We start from the raw sequence: 22,391 nt of genomic DNA on the forward strand, positions 1-22,391 counted from the left end.
TAACAAGTTAAGTAATTGTATAAAGGTGCGTACACACGCACTACCGCCGGCAACAACGGGTCTGCTGAACCCTCCCGCTGGGCGGACGCTAAACAGCCTTATCAGTCTGCCAACAGCGCGTACACAAGTACTACTGTCGGCTAAACGTCCGCCCAGCGGGAGGGTCTGACGGACCCGTCGTTGCCGGATGTAGTGCGTGTGTACGCACCTTTAAATGCCAGGCAGCAGCAGCTAAAGCAAATACAATTTTGGGATGCATAAATGGATAGATAACATTTTGAGCTTCTAGTATACTACTCCCTCTGTATAAATCCATTTTGAGGACACATCTGAAGTATGCGATACAGTTTTGGGCACTACACTGTAGAAAGGACATTGACCTTCTTCTAGAACAGATACAAAGATGGGCAACTAAATTTAACTGGAGGGATGGAAGGTCCTAATTTACCCAAAAAAGGTTGCACTAACTGTCTCAAAATGGAAAAAGAATCCATGTAGTGAAAATATTAATGAAAGACCTATACAATGATGTAAACAAGCATTATCTTTATTTAATCTCAAGCATATTATTAAAATCGCATATACAGCGCGGGCATAATAAAAATAGCAATAATGAACAAGTTGTAAATATATATCAGCAACACTAAAATAAGCAAAATACAGCAATCCAAACCACCATACACTGACAGACAAAACCTGAGTCCAAAAATGTATAAAAACAAGCAGGGAGACTGGCCCTGAAGTACATCACTGCCTCTACCACTGGTCCCTAGATAAAGCACCTTAAGGCCTATTTTCCACTTGCAATCAAAAAAGAAAATCACAAACGCAAGCGATAAAGATTGTTCATCAATTTTGTATTGCGGTTGCGGTTTTGCTCAAAGAGTGCTCCAAAAAGGATTGCAATTTCCAAAAAATCGAATCGCTACAGTGGAAAATGCTTCCCACGGTTCCTGTGTTAAAGTGGTGGTGATTTAAAAATTGCTAGTGATTTGTGATTTCAAGCAAATTCCTCTCAGTGGAAGAGGACCCTTACAGTGGTGTATCACTGTGTAGGGACAGGACGTCCTTTCACCCATCACAAAGTATCCTTCCTCACAAAGTATCCTTGGCACAATCTTGAAAGGACTAGGTGATCTTTCCCACCTATTTGCACTGAGTGTTCCAAATGATCGGTACATTAGTTACATAGTTAGTTTGGTTGAAAAAAGACATCCATCCATCAAGTCCAACCAGAAAAAATTAAATAAAAATAATAATAATAATAATACAAAAAAACACCAACCTGAACTCGCACATATCTAGTTGATCCAGGAAAAGGTGAAAAACCTTACAAGGCCTGGGCCAATTAGCCTTGAAAGGGGAAAATTCCTTCCAAATCCAGATGTCAGTCAAATTCCTGGATCTACTCTACCGGGACTTACCTAAATAATTTAAAGCTGTGGATGCCTTTCAATGCAAGGAAAGCATCCAAGCCCTCTTTAAATGCAGATACAGAGTTTGTCATAACTACTACCTGAGGTAAGATGTTAACCACTCTTACTGTGAAGGACCCCTTTCTAAAAAGATGGCAACAACTTTTTCTCTCCATGCACAAATAATGTCCCCTTGTCCATCATACAACCCTAGGGACAAGCAGGTTAAGCAGAATAGTGGGTGTAGCGTAATCGTAATTTGTTGATTACGATCATCACTGCTGCCTAGCTTTTTTTATTGTCATTTGATGTATCAGGTCACCTCTCAGTCGCCTTTTTTCCAACCTAAATAAGCCCAGTTTGTCCAACCTTTCTTGGTAAGTAAGATCTTCCATCCCTCTGATTAATTTAGTTGCCCGTGTTTGTATCCGTTTCAGAAGGTCAAAGTGCTGTCTATAGTGTGGTGCCCAAAACAGTATTCCATACTCCAGATGTGGCCTGTGGAGTAAGGTGATAAGGTGCTGCAATGAAGGGACTTATGATGTTGTCTGGCTGTCCACAAATAGCCACTCCAACCATCCATGAATGTAGGTAAGAGTGGTCATTAGAGATGGCCCCAACGGTTCGCCGGCGAACAGGTTCCGGCGAACATCGGTGGTTCACGTTCGCCGAGAACCGGGAACTTTTGCGGGAGTTCGATTTGCCCCCATAGTGCATCATTAGGATCAACTTTGACCCTCTACATCACAGTCAGCAGGCACATTGTAGCCAATCAGGCTACACTCCCTCCTCGAGGCCCTTCCCCCCCCCCCCCCTTATAAAAGGCAGGCAGTGTCAGGATTTTCACTCACTTGTGTGCCTGCAGTAATTACAGAAGGGAGAGCTGCTGTGCTTTAGGGAAAGCTTAGTTAGGCTCTTGTAGGCTTGTTAGCTTGCTCTTTGCTGATTCTTATTGCTAAAAAAGCACCCCTCAACAGCTCTTTTGAGAGCTGATCTTGTTCTTGTGATCTATTTTTTTGTTGTTGTGTGTGTGGCCCACTTGCATTATATACAGCCCTGTCAGTCAGTCGCAGCTGGCCTTTGGCCCCTTGGTGGTATAATTACTACTGTGCCAGGTGCACATTATAATACCCATCACTGCGTATACAGTGGCTTGCAAAAGTATTTGGCCCCCTTGAAGTTTTACACATTTTGTCATTATTACTGCCACAAACATAAATCAATTTTATTGGAATTTCACATGAAAGACCAATACAAAGTAGTGTACACGTGAGAAGTGGAACGAAAATTATACACGATTCCAAACATTTTTTACAAATAAATAACTTCAAAGTGGGGTGTGCGTAATTATTCAGCCTCCTTTGGTCTGAGCGCAGTCAGTTGCCCATAGACATTGCCTGATGAGTGCTAATGACTAAATAGAGTGCACCTGTGTGTATTCTAATGTCAGTACAAATACAACTGCTCTGTGACGGCCTCAGAGGTTGTCTTAGAGAATATTGGGAGCAACAACACCATGAAGTCCAAATAACACACCAGACAGGTCAGGGATAAAGTTATTGAGAAATTTAGAGCAGGCTTAGGCTACAAAAAGGTTTCCAAAGCCTTGAACATCCCACGGAGCACTGTTCAAGCGATCATTCAGAAATGGAAGGAGTATGGCACAACTGTAAACCTACCAAGACAAGGCCGTCCACTAAACTCACAGGCCGAACAAGGAGAGCGCTGATCAGAAATGCAGTCAAGAGGCCCATGGTGACTCTGGACGAGCTGCAGAGATCTACAGCTCAGGTGGGGGAATCTGTCCATAGGACAACTATTAGTTGTGCACTGCACAAAATTGGTCTTTATGGAAGAGTGGCAAGAAAAAAGCCATTGTTAACAGAAAAGCATAAGAAGTCCCGTTTGCAGTTTGCTACAAGCCATGTGGGGGCACAGCAAACATGTGGAAGAAGGCAATCTGGTCAGATAAGACCAAAATTGAACTTTTTGGCCAAAATACAAAACGCTATGTGTGGCGGAAAACGAACACTGCACATCACTCTGAACACACCATCCCCACTGTCAAATATGGTAGTGGCAGCATCATGCTCTGGGGGTGCTTCTCTTCAGTAGGGACACGGAAGCTGGTCAGAGTTGATGGGAAGATGGATGGAGCCAAATACAAGGCAATTTTGGAAGAAAACTTCATGGAGTCTGCAAAAGACTTGAAACTGGGGTGGAGGTTCACCTTGCAGCAGGACAAAGACCCTAAACATAAAGCCAGGGCAATAATGGAATGGTTTAAAACAAAACTTATCCATGTGTTAGAATGGCCCAGCCAAAGTCCAGATCTAAATCCAATCGAGAATCTGTGGCAAGATCTGAAAACTGCTGTTCACAAATGCTGTCAATCTAATCTGACTGAGCTGGAGATGTTTTGCAAAGAAGAATGGGCAAGGATTTCAGTCTCTAGATGTGCAAAGCTGGTAGAGACATACCCTAAAAGACTGGCAGCTGTAATTGCAGCAAAAGGTGGTTCTACAAAGTATTGACTCAGGGGGCTGAATAATTATGCACACCCCACTTTGCAGTTATTTATTTGTAAAAAATGCTTGGAATCATGTATGATTTTCGTTCCACTTCTCACGTGTGCACCACTTTGTATTGGTCTTTCACGTTGAATTCCAATAAAATTGATTCATGTTTGTGGCAGTAATTTGACAAAATGTGGAAAACTTCAAGGGGGCCGAATACTTTTGCAAGCCACTGTACCTACCTGTTGTTCACTTCAGTCCACCCACCCACCTACCTACGTGAGCGCACGCAGTGTCACTGTGCCTGTCCGGTACCTGTCTGTGTGTGACAGGTGCACATTATAATACCCATCACTGCATATACCTACCTGTTGTTCACAGTGCACCCACCTACCTATGTGAGCGCACGCAGTGTCACTGTGCCTGTCCGGTACCTGTCTGTGTGTGACAGGTGCACATTGTAATACCCATCACTGCTCCTCCTCCTCCTTGGCTGAGTGGTAGTTCAACTCTGCTGGTGCTGCAATCTCCTCTCCAGCTACACAGACCCAGCTCCCCAGGGCCTATGCTGCATGCCAGGTACGACGGTGTCACGCCATCTTAGACATGTCTCGCCTCAAAGCGGAGAGTCACACTGGAGCAGCTCTCCTGGCTGCTCTTAACAAACGGGTGGTTCAGTGGCTGACCCTGCACCAGCTGGAGATCGGCAACGTGGTGTGTGACATCGGCAGCAATCTCATTTCCGCTTTTAATTTGGGAAAGCTGACACATGTACCCTGCCTGGCACATGTGCTGAATCTAGTCATTCAAAGGTTTGTGTCAAAGTACCCAGGCTTAGAGAACGTCCTGAAGCAGGCCAGGAAGTTGTGTGGGCATTTCAGGCGGTCATGGCACACTTTGCCGATATTCAGCGGAGAAACAAGTTGCCGGTGAGACGCCTGATTTGCGATAGCCCGACTCGCTGGAATTCGACCTTCCTTATGTTCTCTCGCCTGCTAGAACAGGAGAAAGCCGTCACCCAGTACCTCTACAACTACAGTAGAAGGGCACACTCTGGGGAGATGGGGATGTTCTGGCCCAACAACTGGACACTGATGCGAAATGCATGCGGGCTCATGCCACCGTTTGAGGAGGTGACCAACCTGGTGAGTTGCAGTGAAGGCGCCATCAGCGTCTTGATCCCATACGCTTACTTCCTGGAGCTTGCCGTGCGTAGAGTGGTGGATCAAGCTGTGGAGGAGCGTGAACAGGAACAGTTACAGGAGGAAGCGTTGTGGGGTCAATTCTCATCATAACCAGATGTTTCCTTAACACCTGCGGCAGCACAGAGGGGGGAAGAGGAGGAGGAAGAGTCGTGTGGGGAATTGGAGTCAGACTCTGATGATGAGGAAGGTATTTCTTTGGAGGAGGAGGTGGCGGCAGAAGAACTGCAGCAGGCGTCGCAGAGCAAGAGGAGATGGATAGTACGTCTGGATCCAACTTTGTGCAGATGGCGTCTTTCCTGCTGTCCAGCCTGTTGAGCGATCCCCGTTTAAAAAAACTCAAGGGAAATGAGCTGTACTGGGTGGCCACGCTACTAGACCCTCGGTATAGGCACAAAGTGGTGGTGATGTTTCCAAATCACATGAAGGCAGAAAGGATGCAGCACTTGCAGAACAAGCTTGCAACTATGCTTTACAATGAGTTTAAGCACAGCACAACGCAATAAAGGTACCACTGCCAGTAATCCTTCTCCTATGTCCACGCAGGTAAGGACAGGTCGCTCCAGAAATGTCATGGTGAGGTCGGACATGCGGACATTCTTTAGTCCAACGCCTCGCCTTAGCCCTTCCGGATCCACCCTCCACCAACGCCTGGACCGGCAGGTAGCCGACTACCTGGCCTTAAGTATGGATGTAGACACTGTGAGCAGTGATGAACCCTTGGACTACTGGGTGCGCAGGCTTGACCTGTGGCCAGAGCTGTCCCAATTTGCCATCCAAATTCTGTGTTGCCCTGCCTCAAGCGTCCTGTCATAAAGGACTTTCAGCGCAGCTGGAGGCATTGTCACTGAGAAGAGAAGTCGCCTAAGTCATAAAAGTGTTCAGTACCTCACCTTTATCAAAATGAATGAGGCATGGATCCCGGAGGGCTACTGCCCGTCCGTATACTAAGTCAGTCCCCGCACACAGCATCTCTGCCTGCACGCTGTGTGACTGCCTGCCCCAAGACTAAGTCGCTCCCCACACAGCATCTCTGGGCGCTTGACTGCCTTCTCCGCCACCACCAACAGGGTCCAGGACTCCAGGTGGATTCCTGAATTTTTAAGGCCGCTGCTAGCACCGGCCGCTATACTAATTTTCCTGGTGCGTGTACATGCCTGCCTAATTTTTCTGGCTGCACTGCAGCTGCAACAACAAAACAAAAGGCATGTACATGTGGCAATTCCTTTGTGATCATTACCTTGCCGCGGTGAAGGGGCTTGCGTATCACAATGAAGCAATGACCGACGGCGATATGAGTGTCTCGGGAAGGGGGGGGGGGAAGGGGTGTAGCACACCCAAGATAATAAGGTTGTTGCTTCATTGTAGACAGAACAACATTGACTGTCCAGCTGATCAAATTTGGTCTATCATTGAGCTACCACAGCCCGGTGACCATACGAGTTTGAAAACCGCCATGGTGCGCACCAGTCCAGCACGGCCGTCGCTACACAAACAGCTGTTTGCGTGCGTTACACAGTGAGTTTGGTGTGTCAGTGTGAACCAGTACTCTAATTACACTCCCTGATTGATGTATACCCATGCAAGATGTTTTAAAGCACTTTAAGCCTGCAATTTAGCATTCAATGTGATTTCTGCCCTTAAAACGCTGATTTGCGTCAAATCCAGATTTTTCCCCGGGACTTTTGCCGTCTATCCCACTCATCCATAACCCCATCCAGGTGTTAGACCCCTTAAAACATCTTTTCCATCACTTTTGTGGCCAGCATAAGTGTTTCTAGTTTTCAAAGTTCGCCTCCCCATTGAAGTCTATTGCGGTTCGCGAAAGTTCGCGCGAACCAAACTTTTGCGGAAGTTCACGTTCGCGTTTCACGAACCGAAAATCGGAGGTTCGGGCCATCTCTAGTGGTCATAACTGTTATTCACAATGCACAAAATTGGACTTTGAAAGTACAAACTGTATTTAAGTCATCCGGTGTTTTTCCTGTCAAACTTCTTCTTATGGTTAGATTAAGAAATGATTGCTCTGCTGTCTGTGTTCACTGCATTCCTGCTGCTAATTAAGAAATCCTGGCATCGGCATTCACCACAATGAATATCATTATGAAGTGTACTTGTGATCTAGCACCTTGTCTGGATTCATTATACAGGGAGTGCACAATTATTAGGCAAATTAGTATTTTGACCACATCATCCTCTTTATGCATGTTGTCTTACTCCAAGCTGTATAGGCTCGAAAGCCTACTACTAATTAACCTCTTGACGACCAGCCAACGCCGATTGGCGTAAGATGGTCGTCTGCAAGTTTCCATGGAAACGGCCGCTCGTTCGAGCGGCCTTTCCATGTCCGTTCACGGAGGCTGTCTCCGTGAACAGCCGGAGAGCCGCCGATCGCGGCTCGCCGGCAAAATGTAAACACACGGGGAAGAAATTCCCGCTGTTTACATCATACGGCGCTGCTGCTTAGCAGCGCCGTAAGGCAGATCAGTGATCCCCGGCCTCTGATTGGCCGGGGATTGCCGTCATTTGATAGGCTGAAGCCTATCCTACAATGCGCAGGACGGATATCTGTCCTGTGCAGCTCAGAGGGGGAGGGAGAGGGACGGAGCGCTGAAAACGCTGCGGAGGGGGGCTTTGAAGAGCCCCCCCTGCAAAGCGCAGAGAGCCGGCGGCGATCAGACCCCCCCAGCAGGACATCCCCCTAGTGGGGAAAAAAGGGGGTAAGTCTGATCGCCCTGGCTAAAACCTGATCTGTGCTACGGGCTGGAGAGCCTACGCAGCACAGATCAGCCAGAAAGCCACTGGTCGGCAAGTGGTTAAGCATATTAGGTGATGTGCATCTCTGTAATGAGAAGGGGTGTGGTATAATGACATAAACACCCTATATCAGGTGTGCATAATTATTATGCAACTTCCTTTCCTTTGGCAAAATGGGTCAAAAGAAGGACTTTACAGGCTCATAAAAGTCAAAAATAGTGAGATATCTTGCAAAGGGATGCAGCACTCTTAAAACTGCAAAGCTTCTGAAGCGTGATCATCGAACAATCAAGCGTTTCAATCAAAATAGTCAACAGGGTCGCAAGAAGCGTGTGGAAAAGCCAAGGCGCAAAATAACTGCCCATGACCTGAGAAAAGTCAAGCGTGCAGCTGCCAAGATGCCACTTGCCACCAGTTTGGCCATATTTCAGAGCTGCAACATCACTGGAGTGCCCAAAAGCACAAGGTGGGCAATACTCAGAGACATGGCCAAGGTAAGAAAGGCTGAAAGACGACCACCACTGAACAAGACACACAAGCTGAAACATCAAGACTGGGCCAAGAAATATCTCAAGACTGATTTTTCTAAGGTTTTATGGACTGATGAAATCAGAGTGAGTCTTGATGGGCCAGATGGATGGGCCCGTGGCTGGATTGGTAAAGGGCAGAGAGATCCAGTCTGACCCAGACGCCAGCAAGGTGGAGGTGGAGTACTGGTTTGGGCTGGTATCATCAAAGATGAGCTTGTGGGGCCTTTTCGGGTGGAGGATGGAGTCAAGCTCAACTCCCAGTCCTACTGCCAGTCTCTGGAAGACACCTTCTTCAAGCAGTGGTACAGGAAGAAGTCTGCATCCTTCAAGAAAAACATGATTTTCATGCAGGACAATGCTCCATCACACGCGTCCAAGTACTCCACAGCGTGGCTGGCAAGAAAGGGTATAAAAGAAGAAAAACTAATGACATGGCCTCCTGATCTGAACCCCATTGAGAACATGTGGTCCATCATAAAGTGTGAGATTTACAAGGAGGGAAAACAGTACACCTCTCTGAAAAGTGTCTGGGAGGCTGTGGTTGCTGTTGCACGCAATGTTGATGGTGAACAGATCAAAACCCTGACCTAATCCATGGATGGCAGGCTTTTGAGTGTCCTTGCAAAGAAAGGTGGCTATATTGGTCACTGATTTGTTTTTGTTTTGTTTTTGAATGTCAGAAATGTATATTTGTGAATGTTGAGATGTTATATTGGTTTCACTGGTAAAAATAAATAATTGAAATGGGTATATATTTGTTTTTTGTTAAGTTGCCTAATAATTATGCACAGTAATAGTCACCTGCACACACAGATATCCCCCTAAAATAGCTAAAACTAAAAACAAACTAAAAACTACTTTCAAAAATATTCAGCTTTGATATTAATTAGTTTTTTTGGGTTCATTGAGAACATGGTTGTTGTTCAATAATAAAATTATTCCTCAAAAATACAACTTGCCTAATAATTCTGCACTCCCTGTAAGTTTTTTTTTTTTTCTTTTGCATGATAAATTTTGGAATGCTCACCAGGGTCATGGGGGCCTGATTAACTGAGACATCTTTTCAAGAGTTCCCTGAGATTCATTATCCCAGTGAGGATATCATAAGGAATCCTGCACTGGGATATTTAACTATCTGCTAGTAGGAAGAATTTGCAATCTGTGTCTAGACATAGACGGTATTGTGAAGGTTGCTGTGATGAATAACAGGCTGTGTGAATGCAAGAAAAAAGAGTTTCTCGATACAAGCGCCTGCATGTGACTGCAGTCACTCAGCTGCACTAATTGCCTTTCAGCAATCCCAACTTTGGCCTCAAAATCATAAAACATTACCACATGCGGTAATGCAGAATACAGCTGATTTTACCCAGCATTTATGAAAATGTCAATTCATAAAGGCTGTTACCGCATGGCAAGCTGAAATTACCGAGCAGCGAAGTAAATTACCGACTTGTACAGTAAATGCCTCCAACAAATGTCAGTAAATGTCAATTCATAAACATACGGTAAAGCCTAGTAACATGTTTGGTAATTACTGACAGCTTCGATGTAGCGAAAACCAGCTTCCACATGCCTTCAGGGTGTGATATCTCATTATAGCCCATGACTGACAGGTGCAGAGAGCCAATAGGAAAAGCCTCTCTCTCCTGTTACTCCCTTTGATAGGCTGTGACATGTTCTTGGGAGGATTAAGCGTCTCTACCCCCCAGGCAGCAGAGGAGAGAGACTCGCAAAAGAGATTTTCCCGGCAGCCCTTCAGACGTTTAACCCTTTAAGTTCATTATTACTATTGAGAGGTCATCTAAACACAGGCTATGAAATACAATGTTAATAAAGACTAATAGACTGTTCTACAGTACTCCCTATAATCTAACATGAACATCTAAAGGGATTCTGCTGATGCCTTTTTTACTATTGTAATGCCATCCGTGGAAGAACAGCATGTAACAAAACAGAGACCTACTCTTACCGCACAGGTCTTCTTTAGGTAAATTAACGAACTTCTACCGTACCTTCGAAAATATCTATAAATTTCCCCAAAAATATAAAAATACAGACTGCAGTAATTTACCAGCCTGTTTTTTTGTTTTTTTTGTTTTTTAAATCGCACAGCCCTTTATGAATAGCTTGTCTCAGTATGTCTCTAACTTAGGTTATAATATTTTAGGTGACATTTTTCTTTTATAATCTAGTCTGGGTTTTTTAGATTACTTAGGGCTCGTTTCCACTATTGCAGTGCAGAATCGCCTGGATTCCACCGCTGTTGAAATTGCATGAAATAGCATGCGGATGCGAATTTTTGCGCGTTTTTTGCCGCGAATTCGCATAGGCGAGGGTGTATGCGAATTTAACCATGTCACTGCCTGTTTGAAGTTACATTGGTACCAATGCGAATTCGCATGAAAATTCGCATACCATAGCCGCATGCGAATTTCCTATTAAATTGATTAGCAGCGATTCGCATGCATTCCACTCGCAGGCGAATTCGTTGGCTCTTTTGTGCGTTTTTTTTACCGCTGAAAAAAACGCACCTCAACAACGCTACAGTGGAAACAGGCCCATCCACTTGCATTACATGTGCGAATCCGCATGCGTTGGACGCATGCGGATTCGTGATAGTGGAAACGAGCCCTTATGGAGTACCCTCTTAATGTAGATGAAACTGGTTCAAAGGGACGTCTGCCTGACATCTTGTTTGAACGCCAACATTTCCCGAAAAGCCAGTCGTTTTTTGGTTAAAGGTTTAACGCCGTATAATGTTGTTAGAGGTCATTCAACTATTTTCTGTTAACCTATTTTCTGTTATATGCTGTTCTTGTGGCATTTCCTGTAGAATAGCATTGTGGATCTTCTTCCTGTTCACCTCCACCAAAAGACATTGTGCTCATTTGCCACTGTTGGCTTTTGATAACGTTCAGCCCAGACGACAGGCTCTAGCGCAACATTTACATGCACAATGCCAACTGTTGTCACTGTCTTTTTAAAAAAAAAAAAAAAAAAACCTTTCCATCCATTTAAATGGAATGGCTGTAGCCTGTAGATGCTTTTAGTGGCTGGAAAAATAGTTGCATTTACTGCCCATGTTAACCAACTCAGCAATCCAAGGTTGCTGAAGAGTAGAGTAGCTCTTGTGTAGCAGAGCTCAGACAGAAGTATGTGACCAGTTTCATCAGGTGATAGATTTGTAATGCTGACTTTCTGCTATCACTTCTTGCTTAAGAGCCTGAGGTGAGCGTCATATGGAGGCTGACATATTTCTTTCCTTTTAAACAATGCAGATTGCCTGGTAGTTCTGCTTGATCCTCTGCCTCTAATACTTTTAGCCATAGACCCTGAACAAGCATGCAACAGATCAGGTGTTTCTGATAAAAATTTGACAAGATTAGCCAAGTGCTTTTTTCTTTTTTAGGGTGATTTAGACCCCACTGACTAGAAACATTAGGACTGCCAGGCAACTTGTATTGTTTAAAAATAAATAAATTGACACAGGGGTGTAACAATAGGCCCTGCAGCGCCCGCGGGGGGCCGTTTTTTGGGGGCTGGAGGGGTGGCAGCATGAGGGGAAAGCCTTGCCCACAGTCGGCGGGGAGAGGGGAAGTTCCCCCCTCTCCCTCACCTCGGGGCTCTCCCCTCTGCGCTCCCCTCCAGCTAGTGAACCTGTGTGGGCAGCGAGCAACAGCGGCGGCAGGATACATACCTTCTTCCTTGCGTTCCATCGCCGCCTTCTCGCTCTAGCGGCTGACGTCACTTCCGCTTCCGGAAGTGACGTCAGCCTAGTACGAACGACCGTTTCCAACGATGTACTACTTTTGCAAACGATCGTCGTTGGTTAAAATCCGCCGAGACAGAACTTTCTTTTGTAGCGATTTGGCTCGTTCGTCGTTTGCCTTAATAGTCGGTGGTTCGTTTTTTGTAACGATCGTCGTTGGTAAAGATCGGGGAACGATCGTTACGAACGACTATAGTCGCATGTGTGTACGCACCTTCACACCCCTGGAGGGGTGTCAGCCATGCTCTTTGTTTAAAGATCAGCTTAGAGTTATTCCTGGAACTTGCACTAGGCAGGTTTCCCTAGTGCAGTTAGGATTGTTTATCTGTTTTGTTTGTCTGTTGCGACTGTCCTGTCCCTGTGTGTCTGGGTGCTAACCGCAACAGCGGTTGTTGCTGGTAGCCCCTTCTGATCTGTTTCCCTGGATCGTGCTAGCCTCTTTTCGCTAGTGCTGTGGATCCTTCTGTTCTGCCTCCCTGGATCATACTAGCATCCTGCGCTAGTGCTGTGGATCCTTCTGTCCTGCTACTCTGTACCTGGATCACACTGGCATCCTGCGCTAGTGCTGTGGATCCTTCTGTTCTGTCTTCCTGGATCGCGCTAGTCACTTTCGCTAGTGCTGTGGATCCTTCTGTTCTGTCTGTCTGAATCTTACTTGCCCTAGCGTTAGTGGCAGTGGATTCCTCTGGTCTGGATCTTGGAGCTAACCTCGGCTGCGGTCGCTGCTGGTTACTCCTTCTGTTTGTCGTGTGCTTGGATCACACTACTCTGACAGCAAGAGCAGTGGATCTTTCTGATACCTGGTTCGCACTGGCTCTGACGGTAAGAGCAGTGGTTCCTGTTTGATCGATTCTCGTTGTCTGTTTGCGTGCGCTTGCTGGTGCCTGCGTTAAGGCAACCGTGTAGCAATCCCGTTTGTGTGGTGTCTGTCTTGTCTTGGTTAGTTAGGCGTGCTTGTCTCTATTGTGCTTATCACGTGGAGACCGCGCACGAACGCGTGCACTGTTGCGAATGAGTGCGGTGTTCGCGTTCAGTTAGCGTTTGTTATTTCCCTTGTTATTCTCATTCTATTATTTGCTGTGCCTTTGCTAACCCCGTATTCTGTTCTGATCTGCCTTGTGTCATGTCTGGCGATCGCACCTCTCGCGATCGCGTTCCTATTTCATATCTGCTGTTGTGTGTGCACTGTCGCGGGGTGGCAACTAGGTTGGCGCACACACATACAACCTGTCCCTTTGCTCGTTCTCATTCGCAATCGCCTCTCTTGCGATTGCGTTCTGCGCTTCGTACAATTCCTGTCTGGCATTTGTGGAGGTACAGAGGATTGGTTCCTCTGCACTCCCCAGCGCCATCTGCCGACAGGAATTTCCCTCTACGGGTGCGTAGCACCTTTTGCTGGGTGCCTGCAATTATACGCTTGTGGAGGATTTCCACCGTATCAGCGCACGCGTTGTGCGCTGATCACGGAGAAAGTTCCTCAATCGTTACACTGACATGAGAAGCATCTCAAGTTCATAGTTACCTGGGGCTTCCTTACACCCAGGGAGACAGCAAGGGTCGAGCAGCCCTAAAGTGGCTTAAGGAAGCCCCCGGTAAGTAATGTACCAGAGACGCTTCTCGTCTCTGGTACACTTTAAGCCGAAACTGGAGACAAAAGCAACATATGATCATGACCAGCAAACCAGTTCCCTACACATGTATCACCTGATGAAACAGACATATGTTTCTGCATGAGTTCTCCTTCACAGCAACTCCACTGAAAGGTTAGAGAAATATTTTTTTTTAAATTACATATCCATTCAGCATGGATTTTACATAGTACATCATATTATTGACATCACTCAAAGGGGATTACTATCTAATATCTTAAGTTTTTAAGGGAAGCCAATTAGCCTACCAGAATGGTTTTGGAAGTTGGGAGAAAAGCCAAAGCACCTGGAGGAAACCCACAGACCTTAAATGGCCTGGTCACTGGTGGGGTTTAAAACCGTTAAAATGGCCTCCCCCCCCCCCCCCCCCACCCCCATCTACTACACTTTAACTCTGTCAGCCGAGCACCTTTTTCGCAGCCCCACCTTATGTGTCCCCACCTTTTAGATTCTAAGCCTTAGACAGGATCTCCAAAATGTTAACCTTCTCTATGTAATTTTTTAGGGGCGGCTGTAAACCTCACTCTTGTAACTCCAGAGAAAGCGATCAAATTGGCTGCCAATGACTTCTTCCGGAATCTGCTCTCCCAAGAGGGGTACTGTACCTGTCTTTACTTCCTGCTGCTTTCTGACCCGTCTGTCATCTTTCATTATTCCATCTGCTCTGTACCATTAAGAGAAATGTATTCTATACTGTTATGTTTCCTATTTACATTATAATCTGTTCTGGACCATAAGATCTCATTTCCGCTTTGTTGTAGTATGGGAAATGTTGCCTCTTACTTACAGTGTGGTTGTGCCTCTCTTATGGTTGCAGGAAGGAGCTTACACTGATCAGGGAGATGTTGGCTGGCTGCGGAGCAGGGACCTGTCAGGTGGTGGTGACGTCCCCCATGGAGATGCTAAAAATACAGCTGCAGGATGCAGGACGTCTTGGTAAACTGGGGTACAGGAGAGAGGTCACCCACTGAAAAATACCATATACGCCCATACATTGGTTTATTAGTTGTAATTAAGCTCACGCTAATGTTATGGCAGCCGGGTGGTAGCATAGAGAGTCTACATTTAAGCTGATATGATGCCAGCTATTTTGTATTATATAGAGCCCAACAAGATGGCCCTGTATTATTATAACCTGCAGAGTTTAAATGGGCACTATGGCAAAAATGATGGTGTTCCATTATCCCCACCCTCAAGTTGTCTAATAGGGACAGCATACATTTTTCTATAGAGCTTGTGTTAAATAAAATAGCTCCTAACACTTTTTTTCTCTTCTAAACAGATGATTTGCATTAGTAAATCAGCTGCTTCTGATGGGATAGTGAAGCAAGCAATCTGTTAGTGGAAGCCTGGTTCTTCCCTGCGGTCTTCTAACTCATGTCAGCCTTCCTACTCTCTGCCCACAGCTGATTTTTAAGTCCACACACACTTGAGAGCTCTGCTGCTGCAGGCTTCTTCTATGTAGCTACAAAATAAAGAAACTAAGAGGCAGCAGAATATTGTGAAGCAAGCTGGAATAGAACCAATGACATTAAGGTCCAAAGCCTTACCCTGTACCATGGCTTTTATTCAAAGAAATGGTGGACTTATTATAACCTCCAGAGCTCACACATGAGCTGATGTGATGGCGGCCCTATTGTACCCTCCAGAACTCACCCATTAGCTGAAGTGATGGTGGCCCTATTGTACCCTCCAGAACTCACCCATTAGCTGATGTGGTGGCGGCCATATTGTACCCTACAGAGCTCACACATGGCTGATGTTTTGGCGGCCATATTGTACTATCCAGAGCTCACACATGGCTGACGTTTTGGTGGCCATATTGTACCATCCAGAGCTCACACATGAGCTGATGTGACGGCGCCCATATTGTACCCTCCAGAGCTCCCACATGGCTGACGTTTTGGCGGCCATATTGTACCATCCAGAGCTCACACATGAGCTGATGTGACGGCGCCCATATTCTACCATTCAGAGCTCACACATGGCTGATGTGATGGCGCCCATATTGTACCATCCAGAGCTCACACATGAGCTGATGTGACGGCGCCCATTTTGTACCCGCTAGAGCTCACACATGAGCTGATGTGGTGGCGGCCATATTGTACCCTCCAGAGCTCACATATTAACTGATGTGATGGTGGCCATATTGTACCCACCAGAGCTCACACATGAGCTGATGTGGTGGCGGCCATATTGTACCCTCCAGAGCTCACACATGAGCTGATGTGGTGGTGGCCATATTGTACCCTCCAGAGCTCACATATTAACTGATGTGATGGTGGCCATATTGTACCCTCCAGAGCTCACACATGAGCTGATGTGGTGGTGGCCATATTGTACCATCCAGAGCTCACACATGAGCTGATGTGACGGCGCCCATTTTGTACCCTCTAGAGCTCACACATGAGCTGATGTGGTGGCGGCCATATTGTACCCTCCAGAGCTCACATATTAACTGATGTGATGGTGGCCATATTGTACCCTCCAGAGCTCACACATGAGCTGATGTGGTGGCGGCCATATTGTACCCTCCAGAGCTCACATATTAACTGATGTGATGGTGGCCATATTGTACCCTCCAGAGCTCACACATGAGCTGATGTGGTGGCGGCCATATTGTACCCTCCAGAGCTCACATATTAACTGATGTGATGGTGGCCATATTGTACCCTCCAGAGCTCACACATGAGCTGATGTGGTGGCGGCCATATTGTACCCTCCAGAGCTCACACATGAGCTGATGTGATGGTGCACATATTGTACCGTCTAGAGCTCACATACTAACTGATGTGATGGTGGCCATATTGTATGTACCCTCCAGAGCTCACACGAGCTGATGTGATGGTGCACATATTGTACCCTCCAGAGCTCACACGTGAGCTGATGTGATAACGGCCATATTGTACAATCCAGAGCTCACGCATGGGCTGATGTGATGGCGGCCATGTTGTACTATTCAGAGCTCACACAGGAGCTGATGTGATGGAAGCCATATTGCGCCAACCGGAGCTCCAATGATGCATCATTTCTGAATATGCAAACTATCTTTTTATGCCCCAGAAACTAGGCATATACAGGGTGGGCCATTTATATGGGTACACCTTATTAAAATGGGAATGGTTGGTGATATTAACTTCTTGTTTGTGGCACATTAGTATATGTGAGGGGGGAAACTTTTTAAGATGGGTGGTGACCATGGTGGCAATTTTGAATCCAACTTTAGTTTTTTCAATAGAAAGAGGGTCACGTGACCTTCAAACTTATTGGGAGTTTCACAAGAAAAACAATGGTGTGCTTGGTTTTAACATAACTTTATACTTGAGTTATTTACAAGTTTCTGACCACTTATAAAATGTGTTCAATGTGTTGCCCATTGTGTTGGATTGTGAATGCAACCCTCTTCTCCCACTCTTCACACACTGATCGCAACAAAGCAGGAAAAAATGCTAGCGCAGGCCTCCAGTATCCGTAGTTTCAGGTGCTCGTATCTCATATCTTCACAGCATACACAATTGCCTTCAGATGACCCCAAAGATAAAAGTCTAAGGGGGTCAGATCGAGAGACCTTGGGGGCCATTCAACTGGCTCACGACGACCAATCCACTTTCGAGGAAACTGTTCATCAAGGCAGGTCCGGCCTTAGGTTTCACAGCGCCCTGAGCGAACCAGATTTTGGTGCCCCCCCCCCCCCATTCATCCTCTTCACGCACACAGACACAGATCACACACATGCAGATCACAAAGACACATACACACAGGCACAGATCAAATACGCACGTAGATCACACACACACATGCAGATCTCGCACACACACATACACACACACACACACTCACAAATGCAGATCTCATACAAGCAGATCTCACACACACACACACACACACACACACACACACACACACACACACACACACACACACACACACACACACACACACACACACACACACACACACATGCAGATCTCGCACGCATGCACACACTCACACATGCAGATCACATACAAGCAGATCACACACACACGCATGCAGATCTCGCACACACACATATACACACACTGACAAATGCAGATCTCATACAAGCAGATCACACACACCTGCAGATCTCGCACACACACATGCAGATCTCACACACACACACACACACATATACACACTCACACATGCAGATCACATACAAGCAGATCGCACACGCGCAGATCACATACAAGCAGCACACACACGCGGATCACATACAAGCAGCACACACACGCGGATCACATACAAGCAGCACACACGCGGATCACATACAAGCAGCACACACACATGCGGATCACATACAAGCAGCACACACACACGCAGATCACATACAAGCAGCACACACACGCGGATCACATACAAGCAGCACACACACGCAGATCACATACAAGCAGCACACACGCAGATCACACGCACACACACCCCCTCCCCCCTCACAGAACGTCCCCATGGATTCAAATAAGAGGCCCCCTGGCACTCAGGTTCCCTCCCTCCAATAAAAGCATCTTCCCCGGCACACAGCTTCCCTCTGATTAATGTGCCCCGCTCTGAGCACCTGTCATTTCCCTTCCCTCCCTCCCTCCCTCATAGAGAATGGTGCAGGCAGTGTCTCTTACCATCCATCTCGCAAACAGCAGCTCTGCTCAGCTCCCAGGCATAAGGGCTTTGCTTGATGACCTCATCAAGCGAGGACCCTTAAAGCCACAATGCAGAGGAATGTCCCGGGAGCTCAGCTGAGCAACGCTGCTGTTTGTTTGCGAGATGGACGGTGAGTCAGAGCCACTGCCTGCACCGTTCTCTAGGAGGGAGGGAGGGAAGGAAGGGAAATAAGAGGTGCTCAGAGCGGGGCGCATTAATCAGAGGGAAAGAGGGAAGCGGCGGGCAAGATACTTTTATCTGAGGGAGGGAAGCGTGCGCCCCCCTGGAAGCCGACGCCCTGAACGCACCATCTTGTTGGAAAAACTTAGGGAATGTGCCAGCTTCAGTGCATAAAGAGGGAAACTCCTCATCATGTAGCAATTTCGCATATCCAGTGGCCTTGAGGTTTCCATTGATGAAGAATGGCCCCACTATCTTTGTACCCCATATTCCACACCATACCATACATTTTTTTTTTTTTGTTCCAACAGTCTTGGAGGGATCTATCCAATGTGGGTTAGTGTCAGACCAGACCAATAGCGGCAGTTTTGTTTAACTTCACCATTCACATAAAAGTTTGCCTCATCACTGAACAAAATCTTCTGCGTAAACTGAGGGTCCTGTTTCAATTTTTGTTTTGCCCATTCTGCAAATTCAGTGCGCCGATCTGGGTCATCCTCGTTGAGATGCTGCAGTAGCTGGAGTTTTTAAGGGTGCTATTTGTGAGTAGCCAATATCCGCCAAAGGGATGTTCGACTAATGCCACTCTCCAGTGACATGCGGCAAGTGTTATGCTGTGGGCTCTTGCTGAATGAAGCTAGGACAGCCACTAATGTTTCTTCATCAAAATTAGCAAGCAGTTTGCTAACTGTAGCATGGGAGATGGGTGGTCTCATAGGGTGTCTTGCATTGAAATCTGCTGCAATGACCCGGCTATTGCGTTCACCAGACATCCACACAATTTCTATCCGCTCCTTGCGTGTTATTTTCGGCGACATGTCAATGGCTGTAAACAAAGAGAAACTTGTAAATAACTCAAGAAAGAATAAAGTTACGTTAAAACCAAGCACACCATTGTTTTTCTTGTGTAATTCCCAATGAGTTCGATGTGTCACACGACCCTCTTCCTGTTGAAAAAACAAACGTTGGATTCAAAATGGCCGACTTCAAAATGGCCGCCATGGTCACCACCCATCTTGAAAAGTTTCCCCCCTCACATATTCTAATGTGCCACAAACAGGAAGTTAATATCACCAACCATTCCCATTTTATTAAGGTGTATCCATATAAATGGCCCATCCTGTATATAAAATATTTATTTTTTACACAGTATTTATAAGCCATAGGCTTGCAATACACCAGTGGTTCTGGATGTTAGCCTTGTTTCATGGGCATAAAGGGATATTTTGCATATTCAGGAGTAACGCATCATGGTAAACCACACTAAAAGCTGAATTATTGTGTTTTAAGAAGGCAAATTACACCCAGCATTACTTATATGGAGGAGGACATATTGGTGTCTTTTAGTTCTCTATACTTTCCTAGTAGTTCTGGGTCACCGCATGCTATCTGGGTATTCTGTACTACCGTAAGAGCTGCTGTGATGGCAGCCATAACATAGTCTTCAGAGATAGTGTTTGAACTGACTTGATGGTGACCATATTTGAAGCTTCAGCTCTTACAATATATTTCTACTGAAGTGATGATGCCCTCACTGTAACCCCCACTGCTCACATATGAGCTCATGTCATCATGGCCATATACTAACATTTACCAATATTCACAAAAAGACAGTCATAACTGTGTCAAGTAACAGCTGATCTTCCACCTGTTTAATGCTGCAATATCTCCTCCAGCAACACGGCAAACCATAGCTGGTGATGGATCAGGGACCGTGTCTCAGACCATACAGAAACCCTCCGCGCTACGGATAGCAAGGAACCTGCTACGTACTCAGGGCATCTCTGGCGTGTACACGGGCCTTGGTGCCACACTGCTCAGGTGAGGACAAGTCCTTTTTATTGCTATAGATCAATTCACAATGTTTGCCAATGTATTCAGATCTTCTCTCTCCTGTGCAGGGATGTCCCATTCTCTGTCATCTATTTCCCACTTTTTGCCAACATCAACAAACTGGGGCAAAAATCCCCCCATGAGAAGGCACCATTTTACCATTCCTTCCTTGCTGGCTGCATTGCTGGATCAGTGGCAGCTGTGGCAGTGACGCCTTTAGATGGTGAGTGTGGTGGGTGAGCACTCTAGTCAGCAAAGGCACTGCAAGAAAATGCTAAGATAACAACATTATAGTTAATATATTTAAAATGGAACTCCATGAAATGGCACTGGATTGGGCTCTAAATCGGAGTAATATTTGCTAAAAATGTTTCCCTTTAAATGCTGGTGCATACGTTTTTAATACTCACCTTTGTCAGCACATTAATAATTTGTCTGACCAGATCTCTAGTAGGTGGTCATATCAGCTCAAATTCTGGAGGCTGGACTAGGCATTCTCCTACTACTTTGCTTCAGCTCCTCCCCCTCGCACCTATTGCATGTGAAGCAGTCTATCCTTCCGGTCTGAGTGGCCACATATCAACTGAAATCTGAAACCAAAGACAGATTATATTGGCTAGAAATTATTATTAATAATAATAATGACTTTTATAGGGAATCTACGTATTTGATACAGGTGTACCTTATGGTGTATTGACATGCAGATATTTCCTATGATACCCTCTCTGGCACCAAACTTCACCAATAAAGCTGCTAAAAGAACCTGGAGGACTTCGAGGACAGTGGACCTGAGCAGTATTATTGGCACCACATGCTTCATTCTAAAAGTGATTTCTGAATCCTTTACAAACACTCACTGGGCAAATTCATATAAGTGTATGTGTAACTGAAAAGTGTTTTCCATTTTTTTAGTGCTGTTACTGTATCATTTTTAGTTCACAAGCCCAGATGGAGGTATCAGTATATTGTGGGAAGGGCTGTGGAATCTTCTTAAAGAATAGTTAGCATTAAGCTTCTCCACAACTTGTTCTGGGAACACTATCTTGCCGACTTCATATTCTCCCCACTGTCAGAACTTGCCCACCTATTGGATAGCTAGCTCCATAGGCACCACAGTTCACTTGCAACTCTACTCTTGGCACTCTGACGGCTGCATGGAATGATTTGCCTATAGTGTTGTCGCAGTCATTACAAATATATAATGAAAGAATAAGGCATTTTTTACATTATAAATCTATTTTTTTAGCAACCTAGCTACTTGCCCATTTTCATGTTTGTGCTCAGTATGTCTTTACTACAAAGGTCCATATTCTTAGAAGGACAATGGGAAAGTTGAGGGTGAGGAGGGTATAGCTAAAGTCCTGATGCTTTAACCTTTCCCCCCCTCTAGTGCTGAAAACTCGGATACAGACTTTGAAGAAGGGTGTAGGAGAAGACACTTACAATGGGATTGTTGACTGTGCCAGGTAAGCTTGTGATTTGCCCCAGCTTCAGAGAATCTGCACACTCCCAGCATGCTGGTTATCCTTACTGTTAGAACTGAAAAGCAGGGACAGCTTTCCCATTAGTCACGTGCCTATAGTCATTTTGGGGGGATGGTCTTATCTTGAATTGCCCCTACTTATGATACCTGATAGCGTGACAATATTTTATAATTTGATCGTGCAGTATATTTGTGTAGATAAAATGCAGTCCTTTTACTGCATTTGGTGTAGGTAAAGTAGTCCATGGAGCATAAACATGGACAAGTGAGATCAATCCCTTACTAATATAGTGACAGGCAGGTTACATTAAAAACGTAGAAATTTGTAACACAGATATAGGGTCTACTGACCCTTTATGCTTTTTACTCCATTATATTGCTTGATGAGGCGGGATCAA

The 22,391-nt window shown here is 45.7% G+C and overlaps 1 protein-coding gene across 4 annotated transcripts in view; it reads left to right on the plus strand.

Moving 5' to 3' along the window:
* The window catches only part of SLC25A18 (solute carrier family 25 member 18), a 52,096-nt gene that overhangs the window by 25,383 nt on the left and 4,322 nt on the right, over window positions 1–22,391 (plus strand). For all 4 annotated transcript variants that reach the window (XM_068277265.1, XM_068277264.1, XM_068277266.1 and 1 more), the window contains 5 exons: window positions 14,344–14,434; window positions 14,656–14,774; window positions 20,354–20,498; window positions 20,579–20,733; window positions 21,901–21,976. In XM_068277265.1, coding sequence (XP_068133366.1) covers window positions 14,344–14,434; window positions 14,656–14,774; window positions 20,354–20,498; window positions 20,579–20,733; window positions 21,901–21,976 — 586 coding nt within the window. The remainder of the gene's footprint in view (window positions 1–14,343; window positions 14,435–14,655; window positions 14,775–20,353; window positions 20,499–20,578; window positions 20,734–21,900; window positions 21,977–22,391) is intronic.

This window comes from Hyperolius riggenbachi, chromosome 3 (genome assembly GCF_040937935.1).
Source record: "Hyperolius riggenbachi isolate aHypRig1 chromosome 3, aHypRig1.pri, whole genome shotgun sequence".
Taxonomy (NCBI): domain Eukaryota; kingdom Metazoa; phylum Chordata; class Amphibia; order Anura; family Hyperoliidae; genus Hyperolius; species Hyperolius riggenbachi.